This window comes from Dermacentor variabilis, chromosome 2 (genome assembly GCF_050947875.1).
Source record: "Dermacentor variabilis isolate Ectoservices chromosome 2, ASM5094787v1, whole genome shotgun sequence".
NCBI classification, from domain to species: Eukaryota; Metazoa; Arthropoda; class Arachnida; order Ixodida; family Ixodidae; genus Dermacentor; species Dermacentor variabilis.
In genome coordinates, this window is record NC_134569.1 from 237359740 (window position 1) to 237378995 (window position 19256).

The 19256-nt window shown below is 42.9% G+C and overlaps 1 protein-coding gene across 2 annotated transcripts in view; it reads left to right on the plus strand.

The window, feature by feature from the left end:
* LOC142573168 (uncharacterized) overlaps window positions 1–19256 on the plus strand; it is a 275915-nt gene that overhangs the window by 133102 nt on the left and 123557 nt on the right. For both annotated transcript variants that reach the window (XM_075682735.1, XM_075682737.1), the window contains exons 9-10: window positions 9352–9524; window positions 16316–16436. In XM_075682735.1, coding sequence (XP_075538850.1) covers window positions 9352–9524; window positions 16316–16436 — 294 coding nt within the window. The remainder of the gene's footprint in view (window positions 1–9351; window positions 9525–16315; window positions 16437–19256) is intronic.

The window sequence follows — 19256 nt, forward strand, 5'->3', positions numbered from 1 at the left end:
GACTGCCCATCAGCCACACAAGAGCAGTAAAATTATGTTACCCATGTCAGATCAGGCGAAAAAAGAAAAAAAAAAGTGATGTTCGAAAGGTAAAACATCACCCTGAGCCATTATCAGCAATCGGCAAATGCATTAAAGGGGGCATGACACGGTCACCCAACAATTTGTGGTTTCTTGCGAGAAATTGTAGCGGAGGGTTTATTACGGCTGTACACGCATACAAACTGGCCATTAAAAGCACATTTCTGTCCAAAATATGAGCTAGAACTCGCTGGCTCTAAGCCCCGCCCTCCGGCGCCCACCACCATATTGCCGAGCCATGTGCGACGTCAGGGGCTGCATGGAGCCGAACCATTGTCTGCTACAAAATCGGCCACCGTGCCATGTGAGGTTGGGGCATAGCTGCCATTTTTTGCCGTATTTGCTCCAGATGTCGCGTGCCATGTCTTCGACACTGCCAACTTCACGTGATGAAGCAAGCAAGGAATCTTTGAGCAGCACATGCAGCAGTGGCATAGTATATATTGCAAGTTTTGACTTTGACCTCATCGCCACCAGCTCAAGTAACGAAACACGGCCTCCGAGATTCGCGCGTGCTGTCTGGCTTATGCAAATCTCAGAGGCCATGGACGAAGGTCGCGTAGTAAACGTGGTCAACATAGATGGCGACATTGGTGTTGCGCTAAATGCTGCTGGCACCTTTTCGCAATCTTGATATTTCATGCACTCCGCACTGCGTAGCCATCCGTTCATGGGAGGCGAACTCTGTTGCTATTTTGCACAATTCAAATTGTTGCGCACATAGATTGTTTACTGGCATGCATTTCTCTAGGATCCATACTCAACAAAAATATGATGTTAAGGTGCCGCGCGATCCCACCAGTTCTTTTTTTTTTAGCCTCTGTAGTTGTGTGCAGCATATGCAAACAAATGCCCACGCACATGTGTCTGCTGCGCAAGGATTTGGCGCAATGTACGCTTTGGCTGAACCTTCACTTGAACTTGCTTCATTGCACCCGATATCCATAAAACAAATAGCAAGGCTAATGTTTGTCCGAGGTGCTGCCTACCGAATAGGTCGGTGCGCAAATACGGTCAGCATTGCGCCTGGCCACCACCTCAGCTTTTTCGCGGGTATCCCAAACTCAGCGAGCAGGTGCAAATCGTCGTTGTAGCTGCCTGGCGTGAAGTGTTCTTAGAACAAAACAAAAGCGTCAGATAATCACCAGTCGTTCTGGCCCACATTAATCTTAGAAACTTTAAGTTTGACCGGTTCCTTGGGGAACCTGACGTACGATACGGAGCACTCCTTGCTCCGTTTGCTCTAGCACCCAACACCGCTACATAGGCACCGCGGTGACTGTTTCAGCCACTACAAGTTGAACAATTCTAATGGCAAACTGGACAAAGCAGAAGTTTCCTGCATGCACGCACAGCTGACACAATTCTTCGCTGGAGTATACAATATATATGCTCACTCGGCAGGCATGCAGCCTGTGACATCACAGCTCGAGAGCATGCCAGTGTTGCCCCACTGTTATGCTGTTCAAGTGTAATATAAAAAATTCAATTACAAATTATGTGCTGGCTCAAATGCGCTAAAATTTTGCCAATGTGTTCTTGAACGCACAAAGATTATCTCACGCAATGCAGATTATGGAAAATTGGGTGTCATGCCCCTTTTAACAAAGTGCTGCCGAACCGTGATCTCCTGATAACAGCGTTCACAGTCCTCCATATTCTTACTCAATGCAGAAGCTGAGAGGAAAACGTATTTCCCTTTTACATATCGCGAAAATATACCTCTTCTCCCGGCATTTTTTTCTCAGCAATGAACTGCCTTTTATTCTGAAAATAGTGCTATAATTCTTAGCTGAAACAGTCACTCTCAAAATTATTTTGCCAGGTAATTTTTAGTGCGCAAATAACCCTTTGAGGGTCAATGACGTAACTATACGGTGCCGTGAACAAGACCAAAAATGGTCAATGCCGTATATTTATAACGCCGTCTGTACGTTTAAAAAACAAGCCAATTTCCTAACTTTTTCTATCATGTGCTGCTACTATGTGGGAATACAGGGAATTTTTTTCGCTTGCCCCCCTCTCTCGGTTTTCGTTGCATGGTTTGTTTTAGAGCTAGTTTGCTCCCGCGTGTCTATATACTACTGCTTGCACATTGGCGCGCGCGGGCGGCGGTTTGGGTTTTGTTCCGCGAGCGGTTTCAGCTTCTTTCACTTGCAAACCTCATGGCTATCTAGTTATTAATCGCTCGAAGGGCTGCCGCTTGTTTCTCGCTCGTTTAGTGCTTACAAGGGTGCGCATAGGAAGGATGCCGCCGTGCATGTGTTTCCGCAACTTTTTTTTTTTGGACACTTGCGAAAACTAATTCCCTCTGGTTGGCGATAAGATGAAGATTAGTGGAAGTTTGTCACACGTTTTGCTTTTTTGACGAGCTCACAACCTCAGTTTCCTTGAGTGCGCACACCTATGCAGTTCGATTACGCTACGGATGTAAATATTAGCATAAGAGCAGGAACAGGTGAGAGTTGCGAAATATTCTCGTGTGCGCATTTTCAAAGCCTTGAACTATGTGTAAACAATGCATCAAATTTTTAATTCTTACAACTTTATTTGCTTTTTATTGTTATTATTCATGAATGAAGAGTACATATATAGCAATGCAAAATATTTTTTTCTCACTTTACTGTCACTCAAGAAAAATTACGGTACATTTTTTTCAAAATAAGTCCCTAAAAAGAATTGGAATCTGCAATAAAAGAAAATCCACCCTGGGCGCTCGCATATGGTGAAAAATATCGACCCTCGAAGGGCTAACAGCCCTTGTATTCAAAGGCTCTCTTGAGGCTCTAGTGTCATTATTATGTTTTGTGGCAGCATGTTTTTAACGAAGCCCAGTTGCCATAGTCCGCATCACTAACTAGTTATTGTTATTATTTTAGTACCTATATATTTTATGCCATTTACAGTGACAGATTTTAAGCCCTTTTACAGCCATTCCATATCTACCATGGGGAAGTCATTATCCACACCATCCACAATTCATCGATAACATTACCATTTGTCATGGCGCTCTTTGGCCATAACTAGCCCATGTGCCATAAGACACCACACACCATCATCATGAGAGTGATGCCTTCGTGCCATCTGATATCACATTCACACATGTGCCAGCTCATGCCCTGTACCATGCTGTTTACGCTGGATGCGGCATGCCTTGAAAACACGTGACCATGCGTGACCTTCGCAGCTTCTGAAATTCATGTGAGGCAGTTGCCCATTCATATCGAAAGCCGTATTATCGTCACGGTTGGACTGGAGTGGGGTGTACGCTGCTGTGCGCCCAGTTTGGTCCTCACTTTCGTGTTGTAGCACTTCACATTGCCCACTTTTTTACTGTGACAGGGTTCGAAGTATTCGTTGTAGCAGTACAGTGATTTAAAAAAACATTTCTTATATCTGGAAGTTGTTTCCATGGAGAGGGTCCAAAAATCGTAAATGCACTGAAACATGGTCGGTATGATCGATAGATTGTTATAAGTCGATTCGACTGTAGTAAATGAACGTTCCTGATCTGTAGACGACATTTTGTTATGACAAGAGTATTCTCAGTAATACATAATTGCTATTAATTTAGGTTAATAAATGAAACGTATGTATGTCTGCAATCTCAAATATACAGAAAAATCATTTCATCGCTTTACTGGTGGTCTGCACACCACAATTCGCAATAGCTGCATCTGCTTAGCGTGGCATCCATGGTAGCTGCGGCATGCTGTGTAGTGCAGTCGACCGTTGCTGCCATGGGGTGCCGTGACAAGCCTTTTCATCACCACAGCACTCAGCTTTTAGGAGGCGCTTTGATTTCTTGGCTTCACCGCTGTGTAGCTTCCAGCGCACTAGTGGAAATTAAAAGATAGAGAAAGCAGTGTGTCGATTAAATAACTCCTCTTATAGTTCAAGGATATAAAAAAATTTTGCGCCTTGAGGTTCATCAGGTGATGTCCTTTAGCAGTGAGGACATTCTATTGTTAGTTGAAAAAGTGTTGCAGGGCCCCTTTAGAGACTGGTTTGTGGAAGACGCCTAAATCATTGGAAGAGCCAAGGACTACGGAAAGAGATATTCTCAGTGACAATGAATGCCACAAGTCTACTCCTGCCAAAGAGACAGCTTGAACAGCTGAAGAGGCCACTTGTTGGACGACAAATGTTCATACCACTCTTGTGTTCGTGCAAATGTGAAGGGACAGCTCATAAAAATGACTCATGTGAGTGATAGTGTGTCGTAAAGGTATTATATAGAGCTGCAACAGTCAGCTATCTAAATTGGAAGCACCTCTACAAGTGGTAGAAATGTAGGAGGCTGAAGAATCTTAGGTATGCCAAACACACACACACACAAAAAAAAACATTTTGAAAGAGTATCAGTGAAATGGACTTTACAGTAAAACAGCAGTTTAGACCATACCAAGATGAAAAGGGTACATACTCCATCTTGCTTTATGACACCAATTAGATAATCTTGGGGAAAGCTTGTATTACAAGAATGGAGCAGTGCCGAAATCCTACATCATGATCTTTGTATGTACACTTGTCAGGGTCATTCATCTAGATTTATCGACAGACCTTTCTTTCGAGAAGCTTATCCTTGACTTTCAACGACTTGGATCCAAACGGGACTTGTGCAAAATAATATATTCGGACAACTGTAAGATATTCAGAAAGTCTTCCAGTGAGATCAAACGACTCTGGACACATTTTGAGCTAACTCTGGAGCCAACTCTCAAGAGTCGTGCTCAGCCGCATGATAAAATACGGAAGACTTACTTCCGAGAAGCTTGGAGATGTTGCAGTAGCTGAAAAAAAAAGAGGTTCAAAGAAAACTGAAAAATGGCCCAAATCACAGAACTTTTTAATGCAGTAGTTTGAGCTAGTTGGTGACAACAGAACTTTTCCCAGGCAAAAAAGGCAAAGCACATTTTTACAAAGTGGGGATTTCTTAAGGTGCCATCTTAATGCAAACAGTACAATTACTTAGAGTAGTGGTTCTCATATTGGGGTCTGCAAATATTCACGCCCGCAAGAAAATTAAAATAAATAAATGAAAACAAAAAGGCATTTTCACTCTCTTTTTTTTCCTTCTTTTTTTTCTTTTTTCGCAGGCATGGCTACTGTAAGCCTTGAAGCATTCTGGTTGACGATGGCAGAAATATTTCCCTTTCTCCATGAGATGGCTGTAAAGCTTCTGTTGCAGTTTTCTATGACATGCGAGCATGCGCTTTCCAGGCTTGCATATTTGAAAAGCAAATACAGAAACAGGTTGACGTGTCTACAGATATGCATCTCCGCTAAAGCGTGACCTCAGCCCTTATTGACAACCTCTATAGGTTGAATTGATGTGGCACTTTTCTTTGACTATTCTTTGCCAGGTAGCAATAAAAGGCACCAGTTTCACGCAACATGTTGTATTAACTTATGCCCCCTCCCTTCCCCCTGTCACTGCAAGGGGTCTCCCATCACTTCCACTGGTCTGTGAGGGGTCTGACTTAGAAAATCCCCAAGCGCAGGAACTTTACAGAGCAACAAGTGCTGGGCGGCTTCGTCAGCCCAGAAGATGTAAAAACCTGTTATCTTTCAAGCAGCCCGTAGATAATTACATTAGCACGAGCAGCGCATCCCATTTTTTAGGGAAGTTTTGTTGTTTCAGCCCTAATGAATGGCTGGTTCTCTACCTGCTCCGCCTTCCATGGTTTTCAACAAATACAGCCAGAAGTTCAATTTTGGTATGTCTTCAGCCTTAATTTACACATTCACTGAGCTGGTTCAAGTAAAAATTGCATTTCAATTTTCGTTTCAAGCAAGATAGCAAATTTTAAACTTGGCCTTTGTGCCCTGCTCAGCATCATCCTGCTTCACTGCTTCCCTACACAGCACATTTGGCTGTGAACTTGGTTCGACAGCTGATGTGCTTTCTGCTGAAGTTGCATGTGCGATTAGAATGCAAAATATGCTATGTGGGTCAACTTTTACGAATGCTGTCATGGCATGCTTCTCAGCATTTGTAGAAATGTGAATAGTTTCAGTTGTTTACCTGTTATTATTGTTTTTTTCTGCATACTACACTGTGCTTCTGGAAGAGACTACAGGCAAACCTGGATATATAGAATCTAAAGGATATCACTTAAAATTCAACCTATAGGTAATTCAATATATAAAATAATAGGACCTGAGTTAAATGGCGGCTTACTGATTGGTGCGTCCAAGGGCTGCTAAGTTACTGCTCACAAATGGGGGAAAAAAGCAAGCACAGCTTATTTACGTGCAAAAAAACATTGCTGATCATGCCTTGTAGCTTTATCTTGTTCTTCAGAAGCGCCTTCAATGTGCTACGCAAGATGCCAAAGTCATCTGCTACCATGCACTTCTTTTCGCCTGCCTCAACACGCTGATCACTTTCAGCTTATTGCAAAGTTCATGTTGATTCTTTTCTTACATTTGCAGCGGCCATCGCTTGCAGAAAATGACACCATGAATAGCCATTCAGCCCAAATGCCACGAAAATCGGAAAGAAGGAATGTTGACGTTCGAGGTAGCATATGGGCTAGCTGAACAGCTCGAAGAGGCTCAACACATGAGGTGTGCAAGAAGCATAAAAGAAAGAAACTAGTTACGGTGACTGGTGGTGGTCCAACTTTGCCATTTGCTCAATTTTGCTGCAGTTCAACTTGCCTGCTCATGGCTGCACCCACTCAAGTGCCATTTGCGCAAGCTGCGCAAAAGTACAGCATTTTCGCATTTTCATGGCAATGCACTGTTTTCAGTAGGGTTTGCAACTACAGTCAATGACAGATTTTCCGAACGCCCAATTTTTTTGACATAACCGATAATTCGGACGCCTTTGCGGCACCGCCACGGTACCTTATAAAGCCAATGTATAAGAAGAATGTCTGAAATTTCGGACGCCAAAACCGTTCGCGGTCTGATTTTCCAGACTTTTTGCCATCACTGCAGGGCCGAAACGGCAGTGATCAAAGCCACCAATGCTGCCATTTTGATTATCTCGCCGCCTCGAACGGGCTCTCTCGCACGCAGATCCGCTGGCAGCCATATCCACCACCACGGCAATGCTAGGCCTGGCAATTTTGATGTTTGCTACCAAGCTTCTTGCTATCCGGTGCCTTTTTTTTCATTAAAAACAATCCGTCACTGTTAGCAATGACGCTGACTTCACCTTTCTAATCCTTGCCAATGGCTTGAAGCTCCGAAAATACGATGCATTGCATAATGCCGATTCCCGAAATTTAGCTTTGCCTCTGTGCAGCAGCGTTACGCGTTGAAGCATATGCGAAGTATTGCGGTGAGGCATACCAAGTGTGGGAAGAGGCAATTGTCACTGGATACAGTGCGTATTCCTTAATTATACACGCATGCACCCGCCATCTCCTGCCATAGTACGAGCACTGACACACCTAATAATTGTGCTGGCAGGCCTTCACAGCTATTTCCAATGTGCCTGTGGCGATTTGAGCCCTTGAGGCCAGTAAAAGGTAGTGCTTTGAAAGGTTGGTCGGGTATTCGCTGCAAAAATTACAGTTTAACGCCGAATTGACTCGTATCTATTCGCAGAGGCCACACGACACACGGGAAGCCGACAAACCACCTCACAACGAAAGTGTGTGTATGGGATGGTTCGAACGTTCTTCTCCACTGCCCTCACCATCCTTACGATGCATTGTATGAAGGCATTTCATTTTGGCGCTGGTCATAGACGCATGGTCTCTTGTCGAGCTTCTAGCATTGTTATTGGGCGTATTTTTTTCCTGTGTGGTACAGCATATCGAAGCATATCTGTCATTTGGAATGCGCATAAGACATTCGCCATCATTTTTTGTTGTGTGCCTGGTAGCGCAAATTGTTCTAGCACATTTGTAATTCTGTCTGTCTTGCGCCCAGGTACACATCTGTGTTCTCATTAGCCTACAAGATTGTATTTAATTCTTTCCAAAATTAAGTTTCTTGCCCACCCAAATAAAAAATGTTTGCAACATACTAGGCATGCTGTAGTGTCCTTGGGAAGGCAAGCCTAATTGGTCACTGTTGGCTTTGTGTCTTGCTTCACTGTTGAGCAGCACTTGCTGATTGCACAGTAATAACAAGCTTCACTAATGGCTACACATTACTGCTGTACTACTCCGAGTGTTCGCAATAGATTAATTTTTCTGCTCCGCAACTGCTCCAGAAGAACATTTTTCCTGCTCTAATAATTGCTTCAAATCCTAAACTGGCAGAACCACCACTGAGTCACGTTCCACTTCATGAACGCGGGTGAAGCACAAGCATGTGGGTCGTCGTGACGCTTCGCCTCATTTCTCCTTCCCGCCTTCACTCAATGCCACCTAGACTTTCCTCTAGGTAGCGTTGCTTTGCCGTGTGCTCAGCGCACTCCGCTGGACTTTCCCCAGCGCACAATTCTCTTCTTCACCTCCAGGCGCCAGAAGACTTCAAAGTGCACAAAGGAGTGCACTTTCAGGTTGTGCCGTGCTCAATATATAGAATGTGCTGGTGAAAGGGAATTCTATATACGCGTGCACTAGCCCGATACACTTTAATGGTATTTTCAAGGAGATCGTACAGCTGTTCGATATACACAATAATTTGTTATGCGTAGGCTCGGTATAACCGGGTTCGACTGTTGTGCAATTCCTAACCACACTTTTGTCGCTGGTTTCCAATTGTTTGTGCATTTGTACCCCTCTCAGTGCATTAAATAAAAAAGTAACGCTTGTATTTTGCAGACATTTCTCAGCCTCGAGATTGCTTTCCACCATTGTGCAGTGTAACATAAACGTGTAGGTGATGTGGCCGAGTCAGGGAGACTGTTTTCTTTGGCCTCCCCCCTCCCCCCCCCCCAATATTTGTGTGTGCATGTACTGTGCATCTAAAATAAATAAATAAATAAATGGATTCCTGCCTGTCCTTGCCCCGGAAGAACGGAAAGTTGGGCACATTGTTACCAATTCAAACTGTGGATATGAATCAGTACCAACACACAGACTTTTAGAGGCTGCTGTTATTATCAGCAGTGCCACCACGTGGCAGGTGGCAGTCTCAGGGTTGTGTACATGTGTATGGTCTGAGAGTAAAGGACGCAGTTTGTTCCCGCTCGTTACTATGGGTCATAGTATCAGTTATCTGAGTGACCTCGGGGCTGCTACCATGGTAACCCCCCACTAAGAAGGGACAGATGACATGAGCACTCGTGTTGGCCATGTACTTCCTTTCTCATCCTTCTGTTTTTTGCGCAACACACAGCACGTCCTTGTTGCCTTTCAGAGTCACGCCAGAGAACAGAGACCGTGCTGTCCTCGCTGCTCAGTGCTCTACGCTGTGCGCTGGGTGTGCCGGCGCCCCGTGAGGTCGAGGCTGGCGGCACAGAGGAAGAGCAGCTGGTAGTCGGCGCTGTCCAGGGTCTCGTTAGCAAGGTCTCATCTCTGGCCAGTGACAAGGTATGTACACTGTTTGGTAGTACATTGAGTTGGGTCATCGAAAATTCTTGTTGAAAATCACAGTAGAATTTCATTAAACGGAACCTCACAGGAAAAGAGAAATAGGATGTTCCATTTAACATTAGTTTCATTTAGTAAGAAAAGTCTATAAGGGCGCATCACTAGGTGTCATACGTCCTTTTAACACAGTTTTCAGAATTGTTAAGCTTCAAGGATTGAATCTAACAGCTAATTTTTACAGATACACGAAATGACAGGGTCGTTTAGCGAGGCATTCATAACATTTTTTAACACTTTCCTGTCCACGGGAAAATAGGCAGTTTTTCGGTATCCTATTAATCAACTTTCTTTCTGTTACAGTAAATGCGTATCCTTAGAATATATGGTGTCGACTTGTAGAAGAAGGTGGTATTATCTTCAAGAAAACATTTGTTAACAATTCTTTAAAAAAATTATTTAATAAAGAAATTAGTGACGAAAATGAGAAAACGCCATAATAACATTGATGCTGCTTTGCACCAAGAGAACATAAAAGTATTTCGAAATATACATTCTGAACAAAAAGGCTATATACAAAATTCCTGTGAGTATAAACATTCTATCTGTAGAACTTCTTTATATACAAAGAAGAATGTTAGCCCTAGGGGCTATCATGCTCGTGTGGCGGCTCTTACGAGCCACTGCGCTGCACTGCAGAGTGCAATAACGCAATGCCGAGATCCACTCCCAGCCACCTTCTCAAGCAGAGCTCTACTCTTAGCACCGGCGCCGGCTAGTGGTCCTGCCCCAATGATGTTGATACCCTCCAGATCAGAACTGTGACCTTTAGAACACATGGGATATCTTTAGGTCCAAGTGCAGCAGTGACGAAACAGTTCGAAGTAGAAAATGAAACCTACCGGCGGATACCTGTCAGCCTTCCGAGGCTATTTGATGCACTTTCACTGTCCGTGCTGAAGCCTGGTGAATCAAAACCGTCTTCCGAGTCTGTGCTGCTACCACGATCAAAAGAAAAATTCGCCATTACCAAAGGGCAGCTGCATGCGACATCGGCGCCATGCTGGACGCTACCAGCGCTCGTCGCGCCAGAATCTCCCCACGGTGGAAAAAAAGAAACACAAAAGTGAAACTAAAAAAATAGTTACTTTCTTATGTGCTGGATAGCACTAGCCGAGTATAGATGGCGCTTGGTGAGTATAAGCACGGACAGCAAATTGTTAAAGGGACCGTGAAACGCTTTTGACGATTTTCTACAAGCGTATTAAGTCGTTAGCATAGGTCCTTCTGATCATTAATTGACACATCTAAGTGCTCCGTGTAAAGCGTGTAATTTATTATAAGGTTTTAAATATGCACATCGCTGCCGATCGCAGCACACTGCTTGGCAGAATTTTAAGCCGCCCCTAACCATATGATGGAAATCACCCATGTGACGTCAGTGGGGGCGAGCTATCCGATTGGTTGACCAGGGCGCGTGATCGATAATTTTTCCAACTTTATGGTAAACAAATGATGTTTGTAATAGTTGGAATGTTAGTATATTTGTTTTTATAAAAAGAAAGTAACATAAAGAGAATGCACAAGAACAATTTTTCAATACACTTAAGCACTTCCGGCACACAGCAAGTGTCGTCTGCTTGTGTTACAACGTACTCCATTTTGACGAGAGCTCTGCGGTCAGAGTCGGTCTCAATCTTTTCGCAAGCACTATGATTCGACTTTGTTGCCTTGTGGACTGCAAACATAGTGACTTGCAATATGACAAGCTGCGACATCGTGTCCCACTGCAGGGCAGCATACGAGCGAACTGGCTGCTGTGCATCTGACTGCCGCTATCTGATCGGCGCCAGGATTTGCGCGTTTGTGGCCGTCACTTCACAACGGAAGATTACTAACGCAATGGCGTTTCGCGAGTCCGATATTAGGGCAAGCGCACGCGACGCAACCTGTTAAGCGACGTTAACAGGTTGCAACTCGACCTTGACTCAATATCTAACTGGCGTAACTCATGGTTAACAGAAATAACTATTAACAAATGTAAAGTACTACATGTATCCCGTGATTTTCGCCCAACATGCCACTTACCACTTGAACAGCGTTCCTTTAGAAGCAGTTAACTCTTACAAGAACTTAGATGTCCATGTAACTACAAACCTGTCATGGTCAATTCAAACTGAATATGTTATTAACAGCACTAACCGTATGTTAGGCTACTTGCACCGTAACTTCGCTAGCTCACCTTCTAACCTTTAGCTTAGTAGCTGAGCTACACCTACTCTATAAAACTCTAATACGTCCTAAATTAGGATAGGCTACTTCTGTATGGAATCCTGGCCAAGGTAACCCGAAGATGGCTTTGGAACTTGTCCAAAACAACTCAGTTCGATTTATCTTTTCTAACTATAATAGAACTGCGAGCATTTCTTCCGTGAAACATAATCTTAGTCTTCATTTGCTGTCGGTTCAATGTTGAATTGCACATCTAGCACGCTTTCATAGAATTTATCATCGTCCTACACTTCATGCGCAATGCTTTACAAGACCCCACTATGTATGGCAGCATGTTGATCACTGTCATAAAGTTGGGACCTATCTGTGCAACACAAAGCATTTTTCCCAGTCTTTTTTTCCTCACACTTTTATAGATTGGAACCACCTTCCTGCTGATATCATAAATACTGCTGATAACAACCTTTTTCGCCAAGCTTTAGCTAACATTGTATAACCAGGAATTTCTTTTTTTGTTACACAGCAGTTAACATTGTATAGAAAGAAACGTCTTGTATTCTACCAGTGTGTTTTGTCCATATTAATCGCTGCGTTTCGTTTACTTCCTATGTACCACATTTTCTTTTGTACCACTCCCCTCTCTAATGTCTCTGGCCTTGAGGGAATGATAAATAAATAAATAAATAAATAAATAAAAAATGCAGACTCCTTATCGTGTAACACCAGTGATGGTTGACTAATGCATCTGTCTCCAAATGTCTGAAGAAAATACACCTCTGACATTTCTCGCATTCCCTTATGGAGGTGGCGATCCAGCACACATCCGTGTTTAAACTGAGGCTTACATCCACAGCTATTGCAGTGCAACACTCAAGTTAGAAGTTCTTCCTTAATCTAAGCCGCTTTTGTGTTCCCCTAGTCTTTGGTTCATGCAACGCCTCGTTTGCCTCATATAAGTGTGGCCGCGTGATAAAGGTATTCTATAAACGACCCCAACGCACCAGTTCACAAATTTATTTTTGTTTTACCACGCATGACCATCTGTATTTATTTGATGTCCCACTAAGGTGTTTGTCCGCCATCCTGCAAATATGTCCAATCTTCCAAGGGGCTGATAGGACTACCTCGACATCATATTGTGACCCTATTCTTTTTAGCCCATGAGAAACTTTGTGCATATGTGGGATAACTGCTGCTTGTTTCTTTCATTTTTGCCCTTCTGGCATTTCCTGGTCCAGCTTACTTCTTACTTTTTTTGAAACAATTTTTTCGCAAACTGACGAAATGTCAAACCTTGGGAATCCTGCCGAAAGTAGCCTTTTATGCTTTTATGTTGTTCTTTTATGCTGTTCTCTGCCATGTGTGAACTAGATTTTGTTAACGCGGTGCTACTAATGACGGACGAAGCAATCATTCTCTTCACCAATTTAGAGGGATTAGAGGCATAATTAAGGAAGAACTTAACGCTTTGGGGTTGGTATGCCCAGCAAACATGATCTCACAGTTGTCTAATATTAATAACTAAAAATCGCAACGAATTGTCCTGAGGAACCTCGCACGTAAAAGTCCAACCCCCGCCATTTTCTTTGAAAACACCTAGAATATGCTTGGTCAAGTTGCTACTATTACCCAAGAAGGAAGGCGGCAAGAAAATTAGTCATCTACATACCTAAAGGCGACTTTTACAAGGCCGTCTAGTTTTTGTGTTGTCTTAGCAAGCAGTCATTTAGAAGTGTCAGTAATCCCAGCACTTATTCACGCTGCTCTTGGTTTCGACGCAAAAACAACAACACTAGGTATTTTGGTTCTTAATGCGCGACTGTTAACCAGAGGTTATGATCATCTAATCACCAGTCCTGATATTCTTATCATGGTCAAAAAATCTGGAAAAAAAAGTTTTGTAATTTAATCAGAAAAATAAATCAGGTGTGTTGGTGCAAAAACCACACGCATGCACGATCATTTATTTATGTAAAATAAGCAACATACAGAGAGTACAGATAGGCATCCAGTCACGAATGGCCCACCATTCACAATGCAAGACGTTTGTTAAAATCAAAACACTGATATAAGAAGCTAAAGAAAGAACATCAAAACATGGCGATGTGCATTGCGAGGCAGAAAACACCAGGAAACGAATGGCAGTAAATGCAGAATGTGTAATCGATTGTTTCTACGCACAGGAAAGCTTAAAGCATGAGCATTTCATCACACATCACATGGCAGAAAGGCTCATAAACGAACACAAATAGCCACAGCACTAATATGCTAGCTTTTCTTTTTTTTTTATAAAATTGGCCTGTTAGAGATACCACCATTCTAGTTCTTCATCTGTTACCTAAACATGCGCACATTACTTGTTCAACAAATCATAATGCAAATGTAGCTAACAATAGTGTGCTAATAATCTTCTTATTGACTTAAAAGCACATGCAGTTCAAGAATTGTAGCCCATCAATAGCAGAGAAAAAAAGTACAATGGAAAGTAAAGCAATGCATATTTTTCTAACACTGGTATTTGAAGGCATTGTAATGCTACCCTTTCTGTAGATTGTCGCGGTCGGTTGTAAGGGGTGAAAGCGCTATTGCTGTGATGTGAACTTTGCTACGCTGGTATGACACAGATTGAGGTTGCAACAAAGCCCACATAAAAGCATAAAACAAATGTGTGTTTTATCATCAATGCCCTGCTCAGGCCTTGCAACACCCTTGTTCTTGGTTGGCATTGCAATTTTTCCTAAGTGGTCACTCTTACGCGATAATCGTGCTTCCTACTACGCCCCTTCAAGCGGTGCCCCCTTACCTGGATGGTTTCCTACCACCTGCTGCTGGACATGAAGCTAGCCCCTTTGCTCGCGTCTGCTTGTTTTTCTCTTTCATGAAAAATGCAAGCAGGTCTTATGAAAAAAACTGAACTACTTCTGCAGTGGTGCTTACAAAGTGAGATTTGCAGCCTACAGCAGCTGTAGCAGTGTGACTGTCCATCAAAACATTCTCCACAATGTTCATGTACAGGAAAATAGCGAAGGACGTGCACAGAGCGCACCATATCAACTAACTCATCTTGTAACGCACCAGCGTTTCGGCATGTGAACGATGCCCTATGAAGCACAGTGGCGCCACGTCGTGGCAGCAGCAGTATACGAACCTCTTCTATAGCGTAGCGTGATGGAAGTGTCTTGTGACCAGAAAACATGGAAGTACTCTGACCATACTATATATCATGGCAATCTTCTATTGCTTAGAAAGTGTTGCTTTCTAGTTTGTGGTTCCTCCAGAAAACAGAAGGGTTCTCCCATCTTTACAACAGGTTGGTTGAGTGGGTTATCGTTAGCTCATTAATACCAGTTCATGAGGATGACGAAAGTGTGGACTGCATATGCGACTCTATACCGCTTTTTATGTAGCCATCATTGGTGCAGCATGGTTGGATTGCAGCTGGCAGTAACGGTAAAGAGAAGGCATCTTCTCATTGTTGGGTTTGGCATCGTTTGGTATCTGGCAAAGGTTCTGAAATCAGGAGGACCACAGCACATTTGTGCGATGCTTGCCTCATTCTCCCCTCTCGCTTTTTCTATATCCATTTGTCATCTGTACAAATGTGTCTGTAGCCAGTTAATCAGCAGCTTTGTCACATGACATTTTCATGTCTGTCATGTAAATCCGATGCTAGTCTTGTTATGAGTTGCTTGAAGTGACGAGAAGAGACTGCAACATGCGTCTACGAATTGTATTGGGAACGAAAGGATGGTAACAGTGCATTGTAAAGATGGCAGCCTTTGGTGCCATCCTGCACAGTCGCTTTTGTTGTCAAAGTGGTTTGTTAGCTTTCCAAGTGTCCTGCGGTTGTTGCGAATAGATCTAGATCGATTCGACACCAAATGTCACTTTAATCGTCGACACCCAACAAAGCAGTACCGAATAGGCCTAATGTGCTAGGCAATGTTGCTATGCGGGCGAACAGCCTGCAACTACTGTGAGTATGCGCAGTGAGTTCGTCTCTGCTCTGCTCATGTGTGGACAGAAATCTCTGAACTGCACGATGTACCCATGAATATGCCTGTTCAATGCTACCTTCGTGCCTTCTGGTGGCTGAATCGCCTGATCTTCCCACATGCTTTTCTGCATTCCACATTCCATTCCATTCCATATTGTGTTTGTTGCTGTTCTGTCTGCCCACGTCACATATCCATTTTGATCGGTCCTGTCCTCCAGGACAAACCTTGTACCAACAGAGTTTGTGCGTCGCAAAAAGTTTGTGCGCATCAAAGCACCGACGACGGCCGGGTCTTTCGTCGAATGTTCCAAATATTTGATAAGTCAAATAGTAGATATTTGATTTGTGAATTTAATTTTATTCAAACATTCGTTGTTCGATTCGTATTTGTGTATTCGAGTATTCACACTACTCTTATGCAGAATGGGGTTACGAAGGTGTGTCGTGTGGTCACTGTATCACTGCACCTATGTGCAATTGGGCTGCAGTCCCATCCTAGCACTCAGCCTGTCGCTCTAGGCTGTGCGGAACGAGTGAGCCACCCTGCTGCCTCTATCTGTTGCAGGAGAAACTGGCGGCCGAAGCCGAGCGGTGTCGCCGAGAGCAGCGGGAACTGCGGGATCAGCTTGTGACCACTGCCGGCGACCTGAGTCGGCTCAAGGCTGACCGAGAGCGACTCAATGCAGGTGTGTTCCGGGGACCCTGCTTGGCCTTGACGGGTACACAGCAGCTGAGGTGCTCTACTCCTTGGCAATGATTGGCACTTTCTTCTAGCAATCTGAGATCGGAAGACTAACTTGTCTTGATTTATCTTGAATTCTTGACCCTAAAGATTTCATTTCTGCTCATATCACTAACTTCTGTGTGCAATCTGATACTGCTCATTATTTATTATATTTATAAGTAAATGTATGTAACTAGTACTATTTTACTAATACTTATATTCTTTACAGTAGGTGTCAGTTCCTTCATTTCTGAGTACTCACTTGTTTTCAGTGCCTTCACTGTTCTTAATATAAGAGGCGTTCAATACTGTCAAACCTAAACATGGTTAGAGTCCTTCATTTTCGTGTAACGCCTGATAATTACCCGTTTTTGCTCCTCAATCAAAATTTAGGAAAGTCCCGTTAAGGCAGATCTTTCCCTGAAGTTTGCCCTTTCTTAAAGGATAATAAAAATGCGTGTGTTACAAAACTAATCAATGCTGACTACCTTTTTTGAACTGTTGGGGAAGATGTATCTTATTATTAATAGTATTAATATATGAATATCATGGTACCTTCCCAATTTTTACTTGAGGCTCAAGTGAAAACTGTCATGTATGCAGCGTCTGCCACCGTTGAGTAAAGAAAAGCTTTGTTTTTTTTTAGTAGCTGCATGTAATTAAATATGACAATGGGGTACTGCATTGCATTCCTTGCGCATCACATACGTGAAAATAATGATATATGCATTAGGAAAGAAATTAATGTAGAGCTGACATTGCTCTGCATCATAGCAAACAGTAGATGTGATGTTGAGAAGATGGTTACCGAACTATGTTACGTTCAAGGAAAGATAGCTGGTTTGTCAAGTTGTTATTCCATTAATTTTGTTGCAAGAGCATATACAGTCGACTTCGGTTAATTCGACCCTGATGGAACAAAATTGATTGAATTATGCAAGGATTCAAATTGAACATGTTGGAGAAATAACGGCAAAACACACTATCACTTCATTTGGCAGTATTTGCCCGAGTCTACGCACCCCTGAATGACGCGCGTGCTTTTCTATGTGTCCAAAGTGGAAAACTAACGTAGAAATGACAGTAAACTTCTAAATAAAGTATAAATCAAATGTGCACCCAATTTAATAGCAAGAAAAAATGGGCAAGGGTCTAATATGTGTTGCATAATGGTGGTCGGTTTCTTAAAATCAGTTTCGTCAGAACTTTTAGTCAGCTTCACCAAAATACATCTATGTTATGCGGTAAAAGATACAAATGCCGCTATGGCAGTATTGGTATTTTGTCTGGTTGCACAATGCAGGGAGTTTTCAGCCCAATTTCCATGAAAAAGGAAATATGGGTGTTAGAAGTGGGTAAATACCATAATCAGGCATTGTGAGCTACAATTATTGCTTTAAAATCTTCCTAGGGCAGGCCGAAAAGGGGTGTTTTTGACTGGCGATGACATGAGTTCGATGCATTCACTGTCCCCTAATCTCTGCCGAGAAAGATGATGCCACTATAGGGTCACCATAGGGGTCAGCTGCATGCGTGCTTACTGGTCAAGTTCGAATTATTCAGTGACGGCCAATTTTAGGACCTAAATAACGAAAGTTTGGGCCTATAGAAATGAATGGGCGCTGACCGGGATGTTTGGTTGGGTTCGAACTAACCAAAAAATCGAATTAAGCACTGTCCAATTATTGTAAGTCTACTGTATTGGGAACCAGTAAATCAGGACAACAGACAAGGACAAAAGATCCGACTGGTCTAGGATGGGCATAGGAATGGTCCCAATGCATAAGATAACGCACGTCAACAAGGGCTTGTGTGCGATAAGGCAAAGCATAACACCTCCTGCGAAGCATGCCTGTGTGCAGTACTCTTCATACTTTTTTTGTTTTGTGAAAAAATTGCACTAAACAAAGTAAAAAAAAAATGACCACCAAACCCATTTCTATTTGTTAGTTTTGCTTATGGGGGGGGGGGGTCTCTTGTAAATGTGTTAATAATGCCTGACAATGAAGATTTGTAGAGATGAGTTCGTCACATGTTTTGCAAGTAGCTATCATTGCCATTATGTGTTCATGTGAGTGATTTTGCTTATTTTAATAAACTGTTTGTGTCCAAAAGGGGACCATTGCTTGTGTTAATCGTTTGCAAAAGTTACGAGAAAAATTCTGAACTTTGGGCTGGCGGACAGCCAAACCCCCAATCCCTCTCCGGTTGTCTTCTTTAAATATAGCACCACATTTTTACGCCCTAAATCTAAAAAAAGATGTAGAAAACCAGAGACTGAAGGACCCGTAAATAATGAGCACAGGTAACAAATTATCAGATGTAACAAATTACTTTAGTGTCATATATTTAAAGGTGCCCTGAACCACCCCTCAAGCTTAGTGAAAACACACATTTTGTGTATAGGAGATGCTGCTGTGAGTATGTCGGCCAAATTTTATTCATGCACGGTGGATGGGGCTCGCAAGCATAGCACGAAGTCACCTTTTTCTCACTCATTTTAAACAGAGGCCCTCTCTTCACCCTTCCAGGCCTTCCCGTGGCTGCCTCTTGACATAAGTGGGCAGATTGCCCTAGAGTGCTGCCATTGGCCAATAGCTGACATCAATAAAAAATAGCGTTCAGATCAGTGCACTTCCTGCTGTTATTGTGCATATTTAGTGCTTTTTGTTAAACAGGCTGAAGTAAGTGGAAATCGGTGTTTCGAACTTCGAAAAAAATTATGTACTTCCAAAAAAAAGCCGAATATCATCCTCTCATGCTCGGCTGCAGCCGCCTGCTT